Source organism: Culex pipiens, chromosome 2 (genome assembly GCF_016801865.2).
Source record: "Culex pipiens pallens isolate TS chromosome 2, TS_CPP_V2, whole genome shotgun sequence".
Taxonomy (NCBI): Eukaryota; Metazoa; Arthropoda; class Insecta; order Diptera; family Culicidae; genus Culex; species Culex pipiens.
Genome location: NC_068938.1, coordinates 102,144,377 through 102,169,206, shown reverse-complemented (window position 1 = coordinate 102,169,206; position 24,830 = coordinate 102,144,377). Strand labels below are relative to the sequence as shown.

Sequence of the window (24,830 nt, the reverse complement as noted above, 5' to 3'; positions counted from 1 at the left end):
TTCTTTGAAATTACCCTAAAATCCAAGCTGGAAGCCCCGATACGACCGAAAGTAAATCTTTTCTTTGTATAATTTGTCATGAAAATACAGCAACACATTGTCCAGATACGAATTTGAGCATTAACCCACCAGTCGCGTACGTGTATTCTCGATTTCATTGGTAAGTTTTCAAACTCTTTTTCATGAGCGATGAACTCCAATGCATGTAAAAAGTCACAAACAGGAATCAGGGAGCAGGAGATGGGACGCAAATGTCAAGAAAATGAAGGAATTCGACGCTAACGGGAGAGAATTGAGCGAAAAGAGACCGGAAATGGACATTTTTCTCTCAATTCTCTCTTGTTTTGCACAAACGATGAACGTTTTGACAGAACGATGATCATTTTGCTTCGTGCGTGTTTGAAAAGATCTCAGTGAAATCGAGAATACTTTGTACACAGTTTGTAAAGGCAGTTGTAAGAAAGGCGAAAACACGCGCCTTCCCGAAGGTAAAACAATGCAAAACATGGATTACACTCAAACCCCGATAGTTGGACACCAACTGTTGTTAAACGACCGGGGTCACTTTTTAGTTTGACACCCCTTTTACACGGAGTTCACACACACTACCAAACGTTTGTTTTGATTGTATGCGTGAGCGTCGTGTAAAAAGTGACAGTTCGTCAGTTTTTAGTTTGACTTTGACCAACCAACGGGGTACAAACTAAAAAAGTGTAAAACGAAAAAGTTACCAACCACCACCAAACATTTTAGAATCAATCACATTGTAGAGAACACGTTTCTGAACAAGTTCCATAAAAAGTATCAGTTTTGGTTAAATATAAGCAGAGATATTCCAAATTTCCTGAAATAAATAGTGCCATTCTCCAAAATTTCTTGATTTAATTACCTTTCACATGACGGGCATGCACTGAAATGCTATAAATCATTGTATTCTATTCACTCGAATGCATGTTTTTAATCATTTTAAATCGTGAAAATACTAACAAAATGCAAAATTTCACAATCATTCTGCCTTTCGTGACATTCGGCATTTTGAGACGCTCTGCCTTCTGCCCAAAAGACAAAATTTCCGAGATTCTGCCCTTCATACTAAGGCAATCCCCGTTTACTAAGATATTGAACAGGAGGTTTTTGTATAGTTTAAATAAAATTCACGTGAAACTTTAGTTCAGAGTTTTCTGTTTTGACGGTACAATTCAAATTGTATTCGACTATACTGGAGGCCTAAAGCATGCCAGACAATGGATATATTTTTTCTCTGGATAATATATAAAAAAAAAATTAAATAAAATTTTGACGATGTTTAAAATTTATTCTATATAAAATAACACAAATCACTTAAACATGAACTGAAAACATACAATTTAAAACATTTCAAACGGCACTGTTGTGAGTTCATTTTCTCGGCTTATAAATGAAAACGGCCAAAACGCCTTTATAAAAATTAAACACATCCGACTCGTTTTGTCAGTTTATAGGACCTCCGCGTGGAAAAACCTAACGCTTGTTACGGTTGAGCTCAAATAAATCTGATCATGGAGAGACTGCAATAATGAGTCGCGACTCCTCTCGTTGAATGCTTGCGAGCAGGCAGCCAGCTAAGCGATTAATTATTGTAATGTCCAGTAATCAGAGGAAAATGACCCAGAAGAAATTATCCGCACAAGCTGTTTTCTTTGCAGTACTTACTCTTTTTACTGCAATCATTTCGACTAACAACGCTTAGACTAACAATGCTTAGTTGCTGACCATTCTTGATTTCTTCATTAGATGATTTCATGAAAATTTAACTTGTTTTACTCAAACTATACATTTATGAATTTAGCAGCACTTCGGCATACCGCTAAGTAATCATTCGGTAGGTATATGTTCCATAATTATCTAGGTTCGTTGACTAAAGTTGGGTCAATGTTATTTTGGAACACAAAGCATTGGTAAGGTTAAGGGTATAATCCTGCTCTTAAAACTTTTCACATAAAGCACCTTTATGTATATCTATCGACTCAGAATCTCTGAATTTATGTTCTTTTTTGAAGCCGGATCTCACTTATTTGTATGTACACTATGTCCGGATCCGTCATCCGGCCCATTGTTGGTTAGGTAATCGGAAGAACTTTCAAACAAATCTTGAATTGAAAAGATCTATGAGAATCTTTTAGTAAGGAGTGAGGAATGCACCAACCACATAGGTGGATTAGGTTAGTTTTCAATTAAACATTTGAGTGTCTCGATAGACAGAACAGCCATTTTCTGGAACAATCATGCAAGGAGCAAGTCAGAACCATACTTTTTTTTTGGAAAAGTTTAAGCAAAAACTTGAAATAAGATTTGCAATGACCTTAAAAAGCTTATTTTCTCTAATAATGAAAGAAAGTGTATTTTATTTTCATGAGCAACGATGCTATGGGAAGGTCTTTCTAATTAGCACACCAAAACACTCGCGCACAGGTATTTAAATACTGAATAAATGTAATTTTTCATCACGATTACCCAGACGACATTGATGATATAGGAACTAGGGGACGGACAGATCGGTCAATACATTATCAACGCATTAAAATAATTGGTCAGCATATCGACATTTCGTCAATATATTAACGAAATCCCACCATGCCTTTAAAAACCTTGGTGAGTTGAAATGTCAGTTGAAATCAAATCAAAACAAAACAAATTTCACCGGTTACGACGTCGTTCCAGAAAACCGAACAAAACCCGTGGAATCGGTGGCCGGGGAAGGTGGTAACGATGCAGAGAAAGTCAAGTCAGGTGTGTTTCTTCTTCCTCCGCCGCAAGAGTGCAGTCTGGAAAATGAGATGGTTCTTGGAAATGTAGGATAGTTGCTTAAACAATGGCCGTGTGGTGTCTGATCGGTTGCAGATCGAACCGTCCCGTTCCATTAGATCGTGGTCAATCGCGATCCCGCAGCCATTAGCCATTTGCAGGAGTTCTCGTTCCGAGTCCGGGTCTGCGACGTCCACCAACTCCGGCCCAGATACGTCCTCTTGCGAATGTGTTTTGACAAACACAAAAAAACAGTCCTTGTTTTGGGAGACAGATTTTCTAACGAGAAACCATTTTTGAAGACGCGCAATAAAGTTTTGTTTACGTTTCTTCCCCGGCAGATAGTTCTATCAGAATCGACGGCTCCGATTCCAAATGGCCAGATCATCTTGGTGTTGAAAATGCACCCGACTGGCGAGATCGAGTTCAACAACAAAACGGTATTCGAAAGCTTAATTTAGTTTATCTACAATGCTTCAATTGACTTTACTCCTCAGATAGCATCCTCCTGCTTGCCGACTGCTGACGATTTGCTTCCTCAGATATCCGGTTCAAAAACAACCTCTGCAAGATTTGCTCGTTTATGTGCATCCTGTACGATTGCAGCGGAGACATTCCGAACATGAGGGAACTGCACGAGTCCACCGCCCCACGGTGAAAAATCACAGATCACAGGAGGCGAGTACATCAGGATTCTTCGATAACCTCATCCAAGGCAAGACGGCGCAGACCTAGGCGCAGACGAATCCCGTGGGGCCCGCGGGAATGTTCGGCCTTCGACGTGTGAGACTCGCAGAACCGAACCGCATACGACAAAACAAAAGATGAACCGTTAGAAACATCGACGACGACGACGACTTTGGTCTGGCACTATCTGGTGGTGGCGGAAGTTCTTAACCCAACTCGAGCCTTTCCAGCGCAAAGGTGGAGGTGCTAAATCCTTTTCATCTCAGTTGTTGAACTTTTTCAACCAGACCTACAAACGGTTCACGGGATACAAGCCGACGAAGATCTCAAACTCTTTGTGTTAAACCTTTTCATAATTTTTCAATTTTCCATTTTTTGTAAATATAGTACTGTTTTTGCTTTTTATTCATAAACCACCGAAAAAAGGGAGAGGAGGGGTACGTTTCGTCCTGTAGCATGCCCTAGACACCCTGGCAAGAACGCTAACAATGCCATAATCTCGCCATAGCCATAACCTCGTTAGCCGTAGGCACGCCGGAAGTCGTCATGGATGAACTTCCAGGGTAATCCTCTTCCTGATGGCTGACTTGGGAGAGATGAGCTTCCACAGATTGTGAGCAATCTTTATGTGTGTGTAGTGCTGTGCGACCGGCGTGCTGGAGACGGTTCCGCGGAACCCACAGCAAAAGTCCAGGGATGCTGAAAAAACTTTGACACATTATGCTCCAAGGGCAGATGGAGGCCAATACAACCAATTCTGAAAGTTGTTGGCTTCGTTGTTGAGCTTCCGTGCCGTTAACATTTTCGGGCACCACACAACTCAAACAACATGATCGTGGAGTGTGGACCGTTCCGGATGCTTTCACCAAATCCACGTCCACTTCATTTGATTCTGTTTTTTTTTCTCGTCGGACGGCTCAGGCAGAAGGGTCATACGAAGGTGTCGTAGATTCCGGATATCCGTGTCCCAGTGTCCGTGTTAAACTCCGTTTTGCGCAATCTTTTTTGAAAATGAAATGCACGACTCAGACAAGTCCATGTTATTGTTTAAAAGATGTCAAATTGAACCGAGATTATTAATACTCGGTGGGAACGCTAGCTCAACTATTCGTTGATATATTGACGAAAATAACAAAACCGCCGTCAATAGATTGACAAATAATAAAACCATCGACTCTGTCCAACCCCTAGTATAGGAAGGACTTTTTTACAGTCATTTACAGTAACACTTAAACTTATTTTAATGCAACATTTCACACGACGTCGTGCCTTCCGATCAACGATGATGTAGGAAGGAGTTGAGCAAGCCAATCAGGATGAAACACGAAATAAAATTCTTTTCTTTTCACACACAATGCCACATAATTGACCGCGCGTCACCACCCAACTAATTGAACTGATTTTCTTCTGCTTGTGGGCAAGCCAACCAGGATGAAACACGAAATAAAATTCTTTTCTTTTCACACACAATGCCACATAATTGACCGCGCGTCACCACGCAACAAATTGAACTGATTTTCTTCTGCTTGTGGGCAAGCCAACCAGGATGAAACACGAAATAAAATTCTTTTCTTTTCACACACAATGCCACATAATTGACCGCGCGTCACCACCCAACTAATTGAACTCCATATCAATAGTTTCCATAGTTTTGAAGATACTAAAAAGTCTGTAACAAAATCCTTGGTGCAAAGCTCTGGCTGGTACCATTAAAGTGGACAAAAGTCACCTTGAACATTATCCGGTATTCTTTCAAGACACTTTTTCAAAATACATAAAACTTTCTCATCTTAGGGACCATCCACAAACCACGTGGATCTCTACTCTCGCTCCCTCTTTTTTTTTTTGTATGGACGTGGACAATCGCCGAGACCTTTGATCGTTTTTGTAATCTGTCAGCGTATACTCATACATACTAACACATGTCCTGCTGTCAGTCGGAAAAGAGAAGTTCTAGAAATCGTAGATTAATGTCGTTAGAGGGCAAACAAAATTCAAATTTAAACTGGTTCCACTTTTTGAAAAAAAATTTGTTCTAACTTTCATGTCTGTTTATACGTTTATACTTTATTACAGTTATGTGCATGCTATACCGTAATCTAGGGTGAATCGGGACTACAGTCTGAATAGGGACAGAAGTTTTTAGAACACTTAAAGCTTTTAAATTTGGAGTTGGATGTACACATTTTGTTGGCCTGAGTCTGCTCTAACCGAAACCAACCAGAAAAATCAAAATACTGTGCTCCAACACGGTTAAAATTACTGTCCCAATTCACCCCATGTGTCCCGATTGACCCCAGTTTACGGTACTGTCATTAAGTTGCAAAATATCTATGACATTTGAGTTTTATTTATTTTTTGCCTAACTCACCTTACTGAGGAAAGGCTACAAAATCACTCAAAATTGAACTTCTTATTTTGACGTCCTAGACCCACCTTCACGTATACATATCAACTCAGAATCAAATTCTGAGCAAATGTCTGTGCGTGTGTAGTGATGTTGATCGAAAAATTGTCACTCGATTATCTCTGGACTGGCTGAACCGATGTTGGACTCATTCGAACCGTCTTGGGGTCCCCTAAGTCATCATGATGTTACTGAACTAAACTGAAAAACTGAATAGTTCCCTTGAAACAAAATAAATTTAGTTTGATCCTTCCTGCCCGTTGGATTAACATGAGTTAAGATCAGAATACTCACTAAATTTCAGTCGAAAATGCTTTAAACTAGCTGTAATTAAACACTAAATCTTTTCAAAGAAAATAAAAAGCGAAAAATGTTTTAATTTTTGTAATTTATGTCCGATGCGCATACGACCTTTTCAAACACTACCCACTAAAAACTTGGTTTGATGACAGTCGTGACAAAGCCGTGAGCTCCCAAAATCGTGAACATTGCAGTTTGTCTAGGAAACAGTTTGACCAATGTTTGACAGATCCAAACGCGCTGGACACCAAACCAAAGAGGAGAAAATCGTGACGTCAGAAATGAACTCAAATCACTCAAAGTTCATTTTGTGAGTGACTTTAACATTTTGGCTTAGTTTGACAGCTACCTCGTTCCCAGGTTTTCTGTGGGAGAGAAAAGGAGGCGAATACTTTATGAAATTCATACCTGTCAAAATTCCTAGCCTCAAAATTTTGTCGCGAGTTGCTTTTCTCCTCTATTACGCCCAGCAAAACTAGCAGTGTTGCAAGCGCAAAACGTACGTTGCCAGTGCCTATTTATTTTGCATCGGCCAATCTGTTTCCCCTGGACAGTTTGTAGTGAACATGCGTTCATGAAAATGAGATCCACGAAAAAAGTGTTCAAATAGAGGTGAAAATCGTGACGTCAGAAATTAACTCAAATCACTCAAAATTCATTTTGTGAGTGACTTTAACAGTTTGGCTTAGTTTGACAGCTACATTGTCCCCAGTTTTCTGTTGGAGAGAAAAGGAGGCGAATCAGGGATGCCACATTTGAAGATTTTCGAGCACAGGCTCAATGCTCAAACGTATTGTTTTGCAATGTTATCCGATGATTTTTTATTAAATGAATTACTCACGAAAAAGATAACAGTGTTTTGCTTCTTTTGCCAAAAACAGATTTGTAAAATATTATTTTGCCATCAAGTTAAACTCATTTGCGTTTTTGTGATGTGCCCGAAAATCTTCAAAATCTGGCATGCCTGAGGCGAATACTGTATGAAAATCATACCTGTCAAAATACCTAACCTCAAAATTTAGTCGCGAGTTGCTTTTCTCCTCACGTTTTTCACAACAACAACACATTGATTTTGATTCCCATTTTCATGAACGCATTGATTTAGGGTTTTTTTTTCTCCGTGTAGTAAAGTACTTCAAAAGTTATGCTGAAAAAACGATCTTGACGTAAGTCCAAAAGATTGTAACAAGCATGGTTTTTGTAAAAAAAATCCGTCATGTTATACATTTTTGGAAAAGTATTTGAAAACCCTTTCCAATTAGTCCAAAATGTTGAAGATCTGACAACGCTATTAAAAGTTATGAGCAATTGTGCTAAAACATAATTTTGACGGATACAGAAAGGGTGAAAATTGCAAAAGATCCGGTTGAGGCTCCACTAAGCACTGCACTAGTAAAAAGAAAAAAAAACTGAAAAATATTCGGAACGGCCTAAGTCGTAATAAAAAAACTTATGAAATCCCAATGTTGATCTATTTGAGAAAAGGTAAAAATTAATAAATTTTAAACAATAAATGTATAAATTTTACTTGTGAAAGCGCAATCAAGAACAGTCAAACGACCTCGCTCCACAACCAACCAAACATGCCCTGCATGTATTATTACCAAACCAAGCATCATCATCACTATCGTTTCCGCACGTTACACGATAGCTTTTCCCGTTGACCGCCTTGATTCCATGTTGTTTCCTCCTTGAATCCGCTTCATTCTGTCCATCAGATTCCCGCGTCAGACCATCGTCATCATCAACAGTCAGTCTACTGTCCGTGACCATCCATCCGTCCAGTATCATAAAATCTACACATCTGGCACACTCTTCTGCTGTTGTTGTGTTTGTTGTCTAAAGTGAAAAATCAACCCCCGGTTTCGGTCTCCAAGTAGGCAAAAAGTGGCACTATGAATGAAGCAGCGATAGCCCTATACAACAATTACACACTTGATTGCACGCCGACAGCTGATAATGGCCATCCTCTTCAACCACCTCGTCGCCACTCTTGGGCCGTGCGGTGGTGACTGGCGCTTTTCCTTCGTCGCGCCTTTTGACGGCAAGAAAGTGCGGGCGGGAAAACTCTGGGAAGCTGGAGGAAACCCAAACAAAATCTCGCGCCCTCGTGGGTTCAACTTGGCTGAGAAAGGAGCAATCTCTTGTTAGCAGAGAAATTCTCTTGCCGGAGAGTGTTCTCTCAACTTTTATTGAAGAGATTGAGAGAGGAGGCGTTCGAAGCAGGGATGGTAAAACGAGTTGTTTTTTGTCCTAATGGTAAGGAGTAAAATAATCACACTTTATTTAATTTGTTACATTATGATCAAGATATTTCCAGTACTGTTAAGTTTCATTGTTTCGAGCATATGTTTTACCAAACTAGTAATTTCCCTTTTACAGAGAAAACAAAAAAAAATGTAAATAAAAATAACATAGATTGATCAAATAAACACATTTGACACTGTGAACTTCTTCACTTCCCGAAGAAAAAAAAATAGCAAAACAAAATGAGAAGAGCTCGGGTTATTCGAACGACTACATCGGCGCAATAATGCAGTTTAATGTGGAATTTACTGTTTACAGAAGTTTATTTCATCCCGCTCCCCCGATCTACCACGATTCACCGGACTCGTAGCCGAAAAAGTATCCGACGATCGTGATGTAGGCGATGACGTTGCCGGCCAGCGTCAGGTAGCAGGCGCCCCAGTGGATCTGGAAAAGGAAAAGAAAAGAGTTGAATTTGTGTTCAGAATCATGTTTTTCATTTCTCCAAAAAAGAAGTGAAAAACTTGCATGCAAGTTCCCGGCGCTGAAATGTTTTGAGATCCAGTCGAGTTTCCTTCAGCGTTTGACAGCTAAACTTCATCCAATCAGCAGAAAAATAACTTGTGAACTGGCTGATTTTGGACAAACGGAAGAGTCGCTGGAGTCTACTTGGAAAATGTCTAGTTTTGAGGATTTGTTGTTACTTAATCCAGATCAAAATCTTGGTGCATGTAATGGTAATTATCGTTACAGTCGACTCTCTGGCTTTCGATCTTCTCGATATCAATATGCATAGCTCCATGTACCGATTAACTCTTCAGTTCCTTCAAACTGCATACTTTGATTCTCTTCATTCCTCAATATTTTCTCTTGCTTGAAGGATCTCTTCCTCGAAAATCCCTTGGATTCTTTTTGCTTTAAAAAACTCTTCCAGTTGTCAATAATTTGACTTTCTCATGGCTTGCATAAGACATTGTTCGTTGAGAAACGAAGCTTTGAAGGTTGTTAGACAATTTATTGTTTTTGTTTGCTGGATTTGCCATGATTCTCTTCCATAGTTGGTTATCAAGAAAATATAAATTTCAATCGAGTCATCATTTTGCATCGTTCTGTAAACTGATGCTCCTCTACCTCAACGATCCCTTGGATATCGGCAACCAGTGAGTCCACTGTACAAACACTAACAGAGAAGCTAGGATTCCGAGAACTTTGGTGGCTGCGATGAGTACACAACAATGTGTACAGCAGACAATTCAGTCGCCAGCCAGCGACAAGTTAAGTTTTGCTCGTGTTGTCATCTCGCGTGCTTGGAAGTTTTTGACGGATGGAGGTGGAGGAATCCTCCGAGGAGGAAGATTTTCGTCCCGTCCGCGGGAATCGGAAGCGGAAGAAGTCCAGCGAGGTCACTGGAATCGGCATCGAAGGAGAAAAAGTTGAGAAGACCCTGCTCAACAGCAACAAATTCAGCGCGCTTTCGGGCGACAAAAACAACAACAATGCCAGCCCAGCAGGAGGAGGAGACGCGGTTCCAGCACCCGGCCAGTCGGCAAGTAAACAAAAGCAACCACCTTTGGTGGTGAAGAACACCACGGATTTTTACAAGCTCGTGGCGATAGTGGAAAGTTGTAAATTTGGTTTCAATCCGATTTACAAACAAACCCGATTTGGAACCAAAGTGACCTGCTTCTCTGTCAAAGATTTTGACAAGTTGCAGGAGCTCCTCAAGAGGAAGAAAGTGGAATTTTACACTCACGAACGACGGAGCGAACGAAATCATCGGGTAGTTCTTCGTGGTTTGCCTGATGAACTGAAACCGGATGAGGTCAAGTACCTGCTAAAGAGAGATCTCAAGCTGGACGCGCTGGAGGTGCATATCATCAAGCGGAAGGAAAAGTCCACCGTGGACGAAACTCCGTACATTGTGGTCTTCCCCAAGGGATACACCAATCTGAAGAAGCTCTCTGCAATGAAAGTTGTGGCAAAAACTATCATCCGGTGGGAGGCCTACCGGAACAAGCGGCCGAACGTGACCCAGTGCAGGAACTGCTTGCAGCTGGGTCATGGAACCAGGAACTGTCACCTGAAAGGGAGGTGCAACAACTGTGGGGGTCCCCACAAGACGGACGAGTGCCAAGCCCAAGAAGCCGAGCCGAAGCGGTGTGCCAACTGCTCTGGAGCCCACGAAGCCATGGACCGCAGCTGCCCTAAGCGTGCGGACTTCATCCGGAGGCGCAAGCAGGCGTCGAAACCGAAACCGCCGGCAAGGAAGGCGGAGAAGTCCAGCAGTTCCGGCGTTCACGCCGGCAGAGTTTCCTCCGCTGCCGGGTGCAGTTCCGGACGGAAAATTGAAGGATCGCCCTCGACCCGCAGGAAGCAGCCAAGGTGGCCCCCGAGACGGTGGAGCCACGGAGAAGGAAGCCGGGGAGGTACTCTACAGTTCGGCTGAGCTGTGGGGGATTTTCTCCGAGTACATCAGCAGGTTCAAGACCTGCAAGACCCGCTTGGACCAAGTAACGCTCGTCAGTTACATGATCTCCAAGTATGGAATTTAAGGAGTTTTTTTGTTGTTATTATATATTGTTTTACTGATCCTCGGTCCCAACCTGGCCACAGCACCTAAAAGGACCTAATAAAAATAAGTTAAGAAAAAAAATAGAAGGGAAGGCAAACGAAGCCAATAAAGGTTCCCAGTGATCAGAAACCCTTTCAAAGGAGTGCGGTACAAATTTGTCTACTTTCCTTGGTGGTTTACAGAGTTTGACTGTCATTACTACTTATGTTTTAGACTGTCATTGCAGGGGTACAAACTTTTTTTTATATACGTAGCAGGCTTTGACCTGCACAGTTGATGTATGTCAGTCTAATCTCGATCACCAAACAAGTCTGATGAAATAAACAGTTCCGCAACAAACAAACTGTCTTTTCTGTTGCATAGCAACGACTCCAACAGTATTCATGGAACGTCTAAGCAATTTAAAAACAAGTTAATATTTTGAAGTTTGACGTCAATGTAAATTAAACAAAACTTTCGGGTTTGTTACTTCGTAATATCAGACCAATCTGTTGGTGGGTGTCTTAGCTAAAAGGAAAGAAAGCTGTGACTTCAGCAACAAAGCTTGAACTGCTATCATAAGTCCGAAAACGTTAAAACTAAAATAATTGATGCTGTTAAACTCTTCATATCCATCCAGTTGTTGCGAGATCCTGATCAAACTTCCATAAAAATACTTACCACCAGCGCCCGGGCCAGCACGATCGGAAGCGCGAAGCTGCTGATGACGATTCCGATGGTGGCGAACATCGAGTTGGTGATCCGCGACTCTTCGTCGTCGCCCGAGTTGCGCTTGGCGATCAGCGTCGGAATGGGACAGATCAGATAGAACAGCACCACAAAGAACGGCCACCAGACTCTGGCGAGAGATACGAGAGGAAGCAACAATACATGAGTCACGGACTCGAAGGCTAAATCAAATTAGGAGGCTTACTTGTACGTCGGAAGGGCGCACGCCAGAATGATCATGGTCATTCCGATGGAGCCCAGCATGGCCAGCATAACGATCCTGAGGAGCAAGGGGTTTTTTCGTAAGTTAGATTGTTGCGATGATAAGAGAGTTATTTTGTAATACTTACACTATTTTGTTGAGACATCATTCATTATTGAAGGACAATGGAATAAAAGAAAAAACATCGTTTTAGAACGGCAAATGGGCATGTAGCGCTTTAAAAATGTTTCGATAACTGGGCAAACATTAAGAGGACATTTTCAAACTCAAATATTTGAAATATTTGCTAGATTTACGCCCAAAATTTCATAAAATATATTTACCTTTCAATGATTCTGCCATTTTCACCTTATTTGCTGCACTTGACTGCAAATTTGTTTTGGATTGTTGTTTGACAGTACAGTAGAGGCAAGAAATTTGAGGACCCTACTCTCGCTGTCAAAGGGTGTGCCTCATCGACCAGAATGGAGTTTGCATAGTGGAATAATATGAAAATCAATATTGCTCGTATCGAGAAATTAAATGTGAGAGTGTGTGCGTGCAACATGGAGTTAAACTTTTCGAAGTGCCATGGGAACCTTCACAGCAACTGCACAGAAAGTTTAACTCCATGTGGCACACAGTCTCACTTTTAATTTCTCGATTCCCGAAAAAGACACGCGGCAAACCAGTCTCGAAACGACGCGCCGCACTTTCGGCAAATGCGCGCTGTCAAATTCCTACACTCAGCCAAAACACTCCATACCAGCTATAAGGATACCTTATAGATATTTTTCCATACACGAACCATTTAGATTTTATAAGATCAATCAATGGATTTGTTGCTTTCACCTTATATAATTTAAATATGAGAAGCCTATAGTTTTTGGTAGATATATGGTAAACTTATGATTTTTCCCGAGACTTTTCCCCCTTTTAAATGCTACAAAATTTAATTTGCCAGAGTATCAAAATTTATTTCAATCAAGTTATAATACAACAACATTCACAACATCTCTTCTGGCAAGGCTTTCTTCAGGGGAGTCCTATTTACGGCCGTTCAGCGTTTCGGAAACGCCCGCCGCGACTGGCTGAAGTGAAGACTGAACTTCGTGGTCAAAGTTGCCTTCCTAGCGGGTGATGCGTTCCGCGCCGGAGGGCCGCCTTCGCAGCCCTTCAACCTTCATCGGCTTTGTGATCGCTCACTTTTTTCACGCTGTTGGGTAGGGAGCGGTCAATGTCAGCGGTGCTCACATACAAAAAAAATATTACTGTAATGACAAAAGTAACTTATTTTTGAATTAAAAAGTGCTGAAAATTTGCTTCACTACGTTTTAACTACGACTAGATTATTTCTTTCATTTTGTCGTTCTCGTGTAAACGTGTACGCATGCCTAAAGCGATATACGCACTTCGGGAGGAACCGGCCAAGAAAAAAATCAAATGGGCAGCATAAGCAAGTCAGAGAGGGTGAAGAAAAGCCCCAAGAAATCGCTCCCTCTCCTTTGTTCTGCTGTTCGTAAAACTGTTTCTTGACCCCTTTCCTTCCGATCTGCATACTAGCCTTAAGTCCCAAATGTAAACAAACATTTTGGTAGTGCCGGTGGTGAGTGAGTTGTTCACGACGCGAATCAAATCCGAACACGGCCGCAGCCAAGAGTCGTACACGGACACCGTTGTGATTTCACGAGTTTTTTCGGGTTTTCATGATTTTTGATCTTGTTTTTTCCCGTTGAACATACACGATGTGTTTTTTAGAACAAACTAATGATAAAACAATTCGGTATGTCTGATATTTGGCACCGTGAAAGAAGGGGTCTTTCCTGACATTTTGCGGGGTGTACCGAAATATTTCGTCGGGGGGTCTAGAGCAACTTTTTTTAAGATTATTTTTTGATCTTGTAGGATATTTGTTCGAAAAAGTCACAGAAAATCCGTGCATTCATGTTGATATCACTCAAATTTCTTATGAATATACCTTGCTCTTATGAATATAAGCTGTTTATTACCCAATATCCTCTGCCACATCACACTATTACATTTTAAAACATATTAAACTCAATCACACTGTAGAAAACAGCTTTCTGAACAAGTTTCATAAAATAGAATCAGTTTTGGTTCAATATAAGCAGAGATATGCTCAATTTCCTGAAATAACCCAGTCAAATCAATCTGAATTCTGAAACGGAATCTAATTAGAATCGTATACAAGTTCCGTTTCAAACGCAACAACCGGTTCGAACACGGAACCGGTTGTTGCGTTTGAAACGGAATTTGTATACGATTCTAATTAGATTCCGTTTCAGAATTCGGATTGATTTGACTGGAAAATAATGCCTTTCTCAAGGGGGTTGACACATCGAGTATTTTTTTCGAATCATTCCGTTTATTGACCTTTCTTCAGAATTTCTTAATTTAATTACCTTTCACATTATGGACACTGCCTACTAAGATATTTTTTATGATGATAATATTTTATTGAAACATTAAAAATATTGAAAAATATGACAAGTTTTGACGAAATTCGTGAAAATTATTCTATAGCATTCATTACAAAACTCAGTAGGCAGTGCCCATCATGTGAAAGGTAATTAAATTAAGAAAATTTGGAGAAAGGCCAAGAAAGGCACTATTTCTTTCAGGAAACTGGGCATATCTCTGATCATATTGAGCCAAAACTGATACTTTTTTATGGACCTTGCTCAAAAAACTGTTTTCTACAATGAGATTGATTCTAAAATGTTTTAAAATGTAATAGTGTGATGTGGCAGAGGATATTGGGTAATAAACAGCTTATATTCATAAGAGAAAGGTATATTCATAAGAAATTTGAGTGATATCAACATGAATGCACAGATTTTCTGTGACTTTTTCGAACAAATCCTACAAAATCGAAAAATAATCTTAAAAAAAAGTTGCTCTAGACCCCCCGACGAAATATTTCGGTACACCCGCAAAATGTAGGGAAAGAGCCCTTCTTTCACGGTACCAAAAATCAGACAAACCGATTTTTTTATCTTTGAGGTCTCGAAAAAATACTCCTTGCATATACATTGAAATTGACAGGATTTTAGGACCCTATTTCTTCTCCTTTGGTCGATGAGGCCAACTCGCTTCTACCACCGACCTCAGCGCGGCGCCACCGTCGATGTAAACAAAATTCAATTTCTGCTTGACAGCTGATCCTGGCGAATGTTCCGTTATTTTTGTTATTTGTGCAACTGAATTGTTCCGTTGAAAGCAGCATTTCCGGCCAGCAGGACGAACCATGGACGAGCAGGTGAAGGTAATTAATTGAAATAAGTAGTTTAAACTTGGATTTCAACAGTTTCATTGGCAGAATTTGGAGATCCTGAAACGGATCAGCGGCGTCGAAATGAGCAGGTTGTGGCTCCTCCACGACGAATCGTTCAAGCAGTTCTTCGACTGGTTTGGCCAATCCGTCGACGAGGAGAATCTTATAACCGAAAGTTTGCTGCGAGAGTAAGTTTAATTTGTGTTTTGCAATTTGAATTCCTCTTAAAATAATTTTCTTGAAGGTACACCGATCTGGAAAACGGCGACCTGGTCCTGTTGGAGGAGGAAGTCCTGACGGAGCTGGACCGCCTAAGTTCCGAGTACCCGAACATTCTGGACTACGTGGACAGTGACCTGGCGGAGCGCGAGGAGCAGCTGGAGCAGTTGGTGGCCGTCGAAGAGCAGTACGAAAAGTTGATTGCCGAAGCGAAGCGAACGGAAAGCGCCCTCATCAAGGAACTGTCCGAGCTGGACATGAAGCTGATCGATGGGCAGTTCCACCAGGGCAGGGTGGCGGCCGAGTGTGGCGAGAAGGCGAGCTTTCTGCAGGACATTCAGGGCCACACGCAGCAGCAGATCTTCGACATGCACCAGTGCTACGTGCAGAAGGTTTGTATTTAATGATATTTTTTTTTAGTTTTCTCGAAAAATGGATTTAGGGGATTCTAATAGCTTAAGCAATTTTTATTATTTATCTGTTTATTACAAAATATTGAATATGTAAATTCCGTAATAACCATTATTTTTTTTTTCAAGCACGGTTTTCGTTTTCAAAGAGTGCTAAACGATATTAATTTATCATTGCATAGAACAATATAAAGTTTCTAGCAAAAAGTCTAACCCAGTCAACTCAATCGGAATTCTGAAACGAAATTCAATTCGAGTCGTTTACGTATTTCGTTTCAAACGCATCAATCAGTCCCAATACTGAGCAATTCCGATTGACTTCCAACCCTAAAACTTTCTAAAATTTTAAGAGTTCTTGTTTCCAATGCCTTTTAATGATAAAAAAATTGTTGGAATATGGATTTTTGATGATTTTGCTAAATCGAAGCCCGTATTGAGGCGGGGTTGGGTTGTAGAGGGTTAATGCAAACATCAACTGACGTGGGCAAGACTGACTCTTTGTTTACACTTGGACATTGGTTTATTTACCAAAGAGTATTGAAGTACTGTATCCCTTCTCTCTGTATATACATTGTTTTGCCTGGTTTTATCTCATATGCCATCAATCGTCACTAAAGAGACTCACGACCCCCAGGGGCAACGACCGCACCTACGACCTTGATTACCGGCCGGAAGACGCTATGGACTTGTTTGGGATCATCTGCGCTATAGACTTGATGGTTTTGAGTTCAGGGTCCAGAAATAGTAAATGGAAGAGAAAATATGATCACTATATGTAAAATGCTTTTACAAACAACACAAAGAAAACCATGTTTTGATTGAAACATTCTGAATCAAGATTTGAATGTATTTCTTAAACAGACATGACCGCGAAATGGCCGATCGGGAATGATGCCTTCCAGAGCCTTAAAACTCGTAAAATCATCTCAAGTTAAAAATTACACTGTTTAATCCTTCATTCTTTAATTACAAATGATTTTGGTTCTATCTCGCCACAGCCGGCTATCTAAGATAAAACCATTTCAGTAAAACTTTAACAACTGCTGAGTATGCCATGAATTGCTAAAATTTGGGTATAAAAGGCGGCTGTCGGCGATTAATAAATCATTCTGGTTTGGACCACCAACCTGAACAGTTGTACTTATTCCAAACCTAACAATTGGCGACGAAGAAAATACAAGCCTACGCAAGAAGATGTCTCCGGAGTTTGAAGCAAACCTTTTGAAAATTTTGGAGAACCAGTCAAAGCTTCTTCAAGAACTTGCGGCTGCTCGAATTACGGAAGCTCAACCGGTGGGGACGGTAGTCTGCCAGCAAACCAGCAGAGGCCGGTCCATCCTACCCGTCCGAACCAGACCGAGTTCGTAATCGAGTCCCTGTCAAGCGGGATCCGGGAATTTTGCTACGATCCGGAAGCTGGAGTCACGTTTGAAGCCTGGTTCGCCAAATACGAAGATCTTTTCGCGGAGGACGCTCAAAATCTGGACGACCCGGCAAAGGTCAGACTCTTGATACGCAACCTCAACACCGTGGCTCACAAGAAGTATCTGAGCTACATTTTACCAAACAAACCGAAAGATGTCGATTTCAAAGAAACCGTCAAGACCCTGAAGTCCATCTTCGGTCGTCACACGTCGCTCTTCAATTCACGGTACCAGTGCCTGCAGCTGGCATCGTGAACGAGAAGTGCGAGGAGTTCCAGTTGGACAAGATCGACGCGGACCAGTTCAAGTGCCTGTTGTTTGTGTGCGGCCTGAGTTCATCAAGAGATGCGGACGTTCGTACGTCACTGCTGTCCAAGATCGAGAGTGCCAATCCTGCTGCGCCGATGACCCTGCGTTCGTTGGCCGAGGAATGTCAGCGACTCTTAAATCTGAAGCGGGACACCGCCATGCTCGAGAGGACCAAGCCCACCGTATCAGCTGTCAAACAGCCACCTAGGACCAAGAACGCCCCGCCTGCTCAGCAGCCAGCCGAAACTCCGAACTCACCGTGTTGGAGATGTGGAGAAATGCACTATTCGAAGAATTGCCCATTCATCCAACACGAGTGCAAGTCCTGCAAGAAGGTCGGACATCGTGAAGGATACTGCGCCTGCTTCAATTCAAAATCCGGACGGAAGAAAAAGAAGCAGACTACAGCCAAGGCGCAGGGGATCTACTCCGTCTACCAGGTCAGCATCGCAGACAGAAGGAAGTTCGTCACGGTGGAGCTGAACGGAATGCCAGCACGACTGCAGTTGGATAGTGGCGCGGACATCAGCGTGATCTCAGCGGACGTCTACAAGCAACTCGGTTGTCCAGCCGGCGATCCGCCGTCCATCAACGTGGTCAACGCTTCTGGAGATGACATGGGACTAGAGTTGGAGATCATTTGTACCATAACCCTCAACGACGTTGTCAAGCAAGGGAGGTGCTTCGTATCTCGGACTAACGATTTGAACCTGTTAGGAGCTGAATGGATCGAGCTTTTCGGACTGTGGGACGTGCCGTTTAACGCGGTGTGCAACCAGGTCTCCATGAAAACGTATCCCAAGTCGGCAGAACTGGTCAACCGTTTCAAGGAGAAGTACAGCACCATCTTCAGCGAGAGTCTGGGACTCTGCACCAAAAAGAAAGTGTCTGGTGCCAAGCCGATTTTTCGCCCGAAGCGACCCGTTCCGTACGCATCGGTCGAGAAAATTGATATCTTCGCCAAGCTGGCCGACAAGAAGATTTTCACCAAAAAATCGATCTGTCGGACGCCTACCTGCAAGTCGATGTCGATGAGGAGTCGCGGAAGATGCCGACAATCAACACGCACAAGGGTCTGTTCCAGTTCAATCGCCTGTCGCCGGGAGTCAAACCTGCACCTGGCGAGTTCCAGCACATCGTGGACAGCATGATTGCGGACCTGGACGATACGAGCTGTTACCTGGACGACATCATCGTGGCGAGCAACTCTCTGGATGAGCACATCGAGCAGCTTCATCGCCTGTTCGCCCGCATCCAGGAGTATGGGTTCCATTTGAAGATCGAGAAGAGCAATTTCTTCATGCAGCAGATCAAGTACCTGGGCTTCATTGTCGATTCCGATGGAATTCGACCTGTTCCAGAGAAAGTCAAGCCGATCGTCAACATGCCTGCCCCACACGACGTTCCAACACTGCGTTCATTCCTTGGTGCGATCAATTATTACGGCAAGTTCGTCAAGTCCATGCACGAGCTTCGCCATCCGTTGGACGCTCTGCTCAAGAAGGATGCCAAGTGGAACTGGAGTCCTGCCTGTCAGCGGTCGTTCGAGGAGTTCAAGCGGATTCTACAATCAGAGTTGCTGTTGACCCACTACGACCCAAACCAGGAGATGATAGTTGCCGCTGACGCCTCGCAGAAAGGAATTGGTGCGGTTCTTCTACACCGTTTCCCTGACGGTACGATCAAAGCAGTGTGCCATGCTTCCCGGACACTCACGGATGCTGAGAAGAACTATGCCCAAGGCGAGAAAGAGGGCTTTGCCCTGGTCTTCGCCTGCACCAAGTTTCATCGGATGATTTTCGGCAAAAGATTCACGCTACAAACGGATCACAAGCCGCTGCTGGGAATTTTCGAGCTCCTGTCCTGAAGCAATTGCACGCTGGTCACCCGGGAATGCAGCGGATGAAGTCGATCGCGAGAAGCTACGTCTACTGGCCAAACAACGACGCTGAGATTGAAGACTTCGTGCGGAAATGTTCGCGCTGTGCTGCTGCGGCAAAAGCTCCAGTCAAGACAACTCTTTCCTCGTGGCCGATTCCAGTTGAACCATGGACGCGCTTGCACCTGGACTATGCTGGACCCATCCAAGAAAAGTTCTTTCTGGTGATCGTCGACGCACACTCGAAATGGCCAGAGATCTTCGCAGTCAACAACTCGACGGCTTCAACCACTGTCAGCAAGCTTCGAGAGTGTTTCGCAAGATTCGGATGTCCAGTCTCCGTGGTCACGGACAACGGAACGCAGTTCGACTCCGAGCTTTTCGCCAAGTTCTGCCGCGAGCTTGGTATCGAGCACATCAAGACACCACCATTCCACCCGCAGTCTAACGGACAAGCAGAGAGGTTTGTCGACACACTGAAGCGAGCTCTTTTGAAGATTGGCGGTGAGGACATTGATGCTGCTCTACAGACTTTCCTGCAAGCCTATCGCTACACGCCGAATGCGGTTTTACCCGACAACAAGTCACCTGCTGAAGCTTTGTTGGGGAGGAAAGTGCGCATCGTCTTCGACCTGATGACGAAATCAACACCTGAAACGCCGCTCATTAACCAACGCCAGAACGAACAGCAAACATGGAGCCAAGAAACGCACGTTTGCGGCAGGAGAGGAAGTTTACGCTGAAATCCACATTCGCAATGACAAGTATTGGGCCAAAGGTGTGGTGATCGAGCGCAAAGGACAGGCGGTGTACAACGTGCTACTGGACGATCCACGACGTCGAGGATTGATTCGGTCGCATGCAAACCAACTACGATCGCGAACAACAGCTGACGAACCAGTAGTTCAAACCGAGACCAACCTACCACTAAACGTGCTGTTGGAGGAGTTTGGCGTGAACCGAACTGAAGTTGAAGCAGATGCTGATCCTGTTGGAGGGGAGCTTGAAGAGATGCCGCTCGAGCAGACAACAGTCGCTGAGGATCTACTTTCGGTTCCTGAGGAGGTGATGGCCGTTCCAGGACCGTCACGTCCACCAAACCCGGTACCTGTGAAAGCTGTTCCAGGGCCATCCAGACCGCGATACGTTTGCGTTACAAGACCAAACGTAGACGTGCCTGCTCCAAGGCCGATCGTGCGGAAGAGAGGAATTGAACCTGTAAGCCCAGGACGAGGACCATCCGGCAGAAAACGACGCTTTCCATCGCACTTCCAGCACTACGATCAGGCTTGCCACAAATACAGATTTTTCAGCACAGGCCTGAAACGCAAACGAATTTTTTTTTACAGTTAAAATAAATTTGAGCAGTTTTTGTTAAATTGGCCAAAAAGATAAACATTGTAAGCACCTTTTGGCATGTTCAGTTTTTGGTAAGAATATTATTCTTTAAAGTTATACTCGATTGAGTGTTTGGTATGTGCTAAAAAATCTGTATTTGTGGCAAGCCTGACTACGATCTCTTCTAGGGGGGAGATGCTGAGTATGCCATGAATTGCTAAAATTTGGGTATAAAAGGCGGCTGTCGGCGATTAATAAATCATTCTGGTTTGGACCACCAACCTGAACAGTTGTACTTATTCCAAACCTAACAACAACAGTTAAACGGGAAATGTCTCATCCACAGCATCCGATAGTTTGCCTTGAGATTAATACATTAACGCATTGAACATACACGTTGTTTTTGGGTCGCATCATCATCTTCTAGGGTGAATCCTGACCAAATACCCTACCTTACTAACAGATCTACAAACTGACATGGCGGGCGCCATTGGTGGCCAATGACTGTTACCTATTCGCAACTGATCTAGCTTTAGCAAACATGGTGTTTTATCTTTTCAATGCATTTATACATACTGTTGATAAGGGAAACACCACAAGATCGTCAAAGCCTATCGAGAGATTAAAAGTGAGAGTGTGTGCAACATGGAGTTAAACTTTCTGTGAAGGTGCTGTGAAAATTACCCTGGAAAGGATATTACGTTTCCGTTCAGCAACGGAGGGGTAACGCATTCCACCAGGTAAGCTCAACGCGGCGCAAGAAACAATAATTCTAATTTGGTGGCCGCGACGATGTGCATGCAAACACACATAAAATTTGACGAACAGAATGGCTGGTACCCGAGGCGGAATCGGATGGAAATAAAAGTGAAAAGCGATCTTTGTACTCTGCGCCTACTGCGACCGATACGCGCTTTCGCACCATAGTTGATCGAGGGGTGAGTCAAAGCAAGAGGGCCTGGTCAGCTTCTTACGTTTCCTTCTTCTTCAGGTTTTGGTTTTGCCCCTTCCTGCTTACTGCTGTTTTTTTCCGGGTGGTTGTTGTTCCTACCCTGGTGGCTCGTTCAGAAATGAGTTTAATGTTTGTAAGTGAGTGATGAGGAAATAGAAACAAGACCTTGCGGGTCGGCGATTCGCAGCAAAAGAGAACGATATTTATTGGCGAGCGCAGGCTAATCGACTTTTCAATAATTCAAATGCCGACTTCATCGACTCAGTGTTGCCATAACAATGAGCACCGCCGAGAGTATGCTCTCATGGCTTGTAGCGTCTACGAAAACTCTCAGCTCTCACCGCCAGCACTCGGATCCTCGATGCGCCTTGGCTCGTAGTTGGTTTCATTAATCCTGTCATCTCCACAATCTTCTGGTTCTTCATTCCGTTGAGAAGTTGCGCCAAACCGAATTTCTTTTGGTCGCCGGGGGAGTAGTCTAGTCTACCTCTAGTGGGGGTCTTAGATCGGCGGCCTGAACGATGGATTGGATCTCATCGCTCATATGTAGGAAGATGAGCTGATGGAAATGTCGGCATCCTCTCGACACGGATAGCCGCAACCTATGGTGTCATACCACCATGCGATGGGCCTTCTGCATCCCAGTTTCCGTTGCACATAAACCACTGAAGTTGAGACAGTGGCCTGTACATTCACGAGACCGGCGGGGCGCTCCGTGGCCCCAGACTTGTTTTCACGGTAATTGGTAAATTTCTCGAAGGGCGCTTCGATTCGATCGAGACGGCTTTCCACGTTCGGAACCTTGTCCGCCGTTTGCACAACTTTCGTTGTGGCAACATCTAGCGAATCAAGGTCGTCCGCGAACCTTCTCCCTGAGTGGTTGGTTGCTGAATTTGTGTAGTCCAAACTGTTAAGGCTTATGAGACCAAAATCTAACTCTTCTAACTGAACAAGTATAATTCTCTCAGAGATAGGTGTGATTTGAACGGCATTTTGGAAATTTTGCCAAGCAAAAACAGTCTAGAAAAGTTCTGACAGAACTCTGGCATGTACCAGAGGTACTTTCTCTGTAAAAGAGAAAAAAAAATAGGTCAAACCGGGTGAGATCCGGAAAAAGATCCAGCAGCAATTTGTATTGATTTGACGTTTGCTGAGGGTGCAGAAAACTTTGGTTATGTTCTGCTTGCAAAAGACAATAGAGGCTCTCTATAGAAAAAAATGTCCAAACAAATCACACGATCCCTTCCTTCATTTTCCCAGCAAAACCCGCCGCTCTTCATCTACCAGATGCCGATCGAGCAGTTCAACATGAAGTGCGACCAGTTTCTCAAGTACCTGGAGATGTACATCCGGCGGCACTTTGCCGTGCGGAGGGGCACGGCGGCGGGCGACTCGGAAGATTCGGACCACGATGAGCCGACGGCGGACCAGGACCACCGGGACGTGATCGTGCAGCTGGAGAGCATCAAGGCGCGGCTCGATTTGGGCGAGATGCGGCTGGTGGACGCGCGGAAGGAATTTTACGGGCTCCGGAAAATGATGGAACGCTTCCAGGATCTGAGCTGGCAACCGATGAAGATCTCCGCGATGAAGTGGGTTGATTTGTGAGGATTAGTTAGAATTTGTGATAATTTTGTTGATGTTTTAGGAAACATTGCGCGGAATTGAAAAGCAGCAACGAACAGGACATATTGCGAATCGACGTGCTGAAGCAGGAGCTGGAAATGTACGTTCGACAGCTGAACGAGCAGAAGATCGAGTGCATCCTGTACGAGAACAGCAAGCTAAAGCTGGATCGGGCTATCAATCGACTCGGCTACATCGAGCGACTTTCGGGGATCATTTCTGGGGCGCTGATGAACGCGGAAATGTTGTGGATCTTGATGCAGCTTGACTTGGAGAAGATTCGCAACAAGTTCGACAATAGTGACGAGATGAACTCGGAAGCGCAGCGATGTTTGAAGCGGATTGAGATGTTGAAGGCCGTGGGAAGGACGTCGGCGGACGAGGAAGCTATGGAGGACTTTGTGGCGCAGTTTGCTTCCATGATGGGAGCGATCAATTTGAACAGTTCCGGAAATCGATCGATGAGCTTGAGGAACTGCATTCAGGACTTTGCCGATTACAAGAAAAGGGTCTTCAAGAATCTGCAGTCGGTGGTGGGAGGGAAGTTCTACAAGACTTTCGATGAAGCGATGAGAGAATTGTAAGTAGATAACATGATCTGATTCAAGCTCTGAATCTCAATTTCAATTTCAGGAAACAAACCGAGAAGCAGCTGGAGCGCTACGTCTTCGACGGGCCGGTGAACCGTCCCCAGTTCTTCGATCAGCAGTACCAAGAGCGCATCCAGCGGCTCTCCTTCGAGATGGACCAGATCGAGAAGCACCTGAAGACGCTCAAGACCGACTACCAGCAGAATATCAACGAGCCCAAGGTAAGAGTTGGCAAACTTCTAATTTAAACCCTCAACTGTAAGAATTTGTTTTCCGTTCCGCAGAACAACGACAAGTTCTGGCGCTACAACCAGAACCTGTGGGTGTGGTTCCTGACCGAGCCCAAGAAGGTGGCGATCGCGATCAAGGAGGTGACGGCTGCGGCGTCTCAGATGACCGCGTACAAGAGCATCTCCGGCATCAAGTGCAAGTCGATGGCCGACGAGATGAAGTATTGAGAAGTTTGTTCGAGTATTGCCTTAATAGATTAAGTTTTATGAAGAATTTTGAGTTGTGTTTGAACTGTGTGAAAAAATCCAACCCTTTTGCTGTCGAAAGTTAACAGTGTAGAGTACCCCATCGTCTGGTAAAGAGTAAATTGGCCTTTCGCTCGAATCAGTCTCTTCTACTGCTGGACACCAGACTAGAGACAACTTCCCTTCATTTGCTCCCTGTACTCTTGGTACTAATTCTCCGGACACATAACACACTGTATCGTTGGAGAGACTTATGCGGCGACGAGGGTACATTTGCAGAGAAGGCAAGGCAGCCCTAAACCTAACCTAAAATATGTTTTAACGATAATATCTCAATGTTTATTTCATGTTATAGGTCTGAAACTGTGCGAAGCGTTACAATCCTGGACCAGCTTACTGAAGCTT

The 24,830-nt window shown here is 43.6% G+C and overlaps 3 protein-coding genes across 3 annotated transcripts; 2 read left to right on the top strand and 1 right to left on the bottom strand.

Moving 5' to 3' along the window:
- Window positions 1-8,419: 8,419 nt before the first annotated feature.
- On the bottom strand, window positions 8,420-12,270 carry LOC120431110 (leptin receptor gene-related protein). The gene is made up of 4 exons (XM_039596263.2): window positions 12,252-12,270; window positions 11,911-11,985; window positions 11,658-11,835; window positions 8,420-8,872 (listed from the first exon to the last, which is right to left on the bottom strand). The coding sequence occupies exons 2-4, from the start codon at window positions 11,976-11,978 to the stop codon at window positions 8,771-8,773; spliced, it is 348 nt and encodes a 115-aa protein (XP_039452197.1). The 5' UTR covers window positions 11,979-11,985; window positions 12,252-12,270; the 3' UTR covers window positions 8,420-8,770.
- A 2,803-nt stretch (window positions 12,271-15,073) lies between these two features.
- Window positions 15,074-24,475, top strand: LOC120431109 (augmin complex subunit dgt3). Its single transcript, XM_039596262.2, has 7 exons — window positions 15,074-15,193; window positions 15,248-15,390; window positions 15,447-15,813; window positions 22,994-23,325; window positions 23,382-23,939; window positions 23,993-24,170; window positions 24,234-24,475. The coding sequence occupies exons 1-7, from the start codon at window positions 15,176-15,178 to the stop codon at window positions 24,405-24,407; spliced, it is 1,770 nt and encodes a 589-aa protein (XP_039452196.1). The 5' UTR covers window positions 15,074-15,175; the 3' UTR covers window positions 24,408-24,475.
- On the top strand, window positions 19,458-20,711 carry LOC128093004 (uncharacterized protein K02A2.6-like). Its single transcript, XM_052708357.1, has one exon. The coding sequence runs from the start codon at window positions 19,458-19,460 to the stop codon at window positions 20,184-20,186; it is 729 nt and encodes a 242-aa protein (XP_052564317.1). The 3' UTR covers window positions 20,187-20,711.
- Window positions 24,476-24,830: the final 355 nt, after the last annotated feature.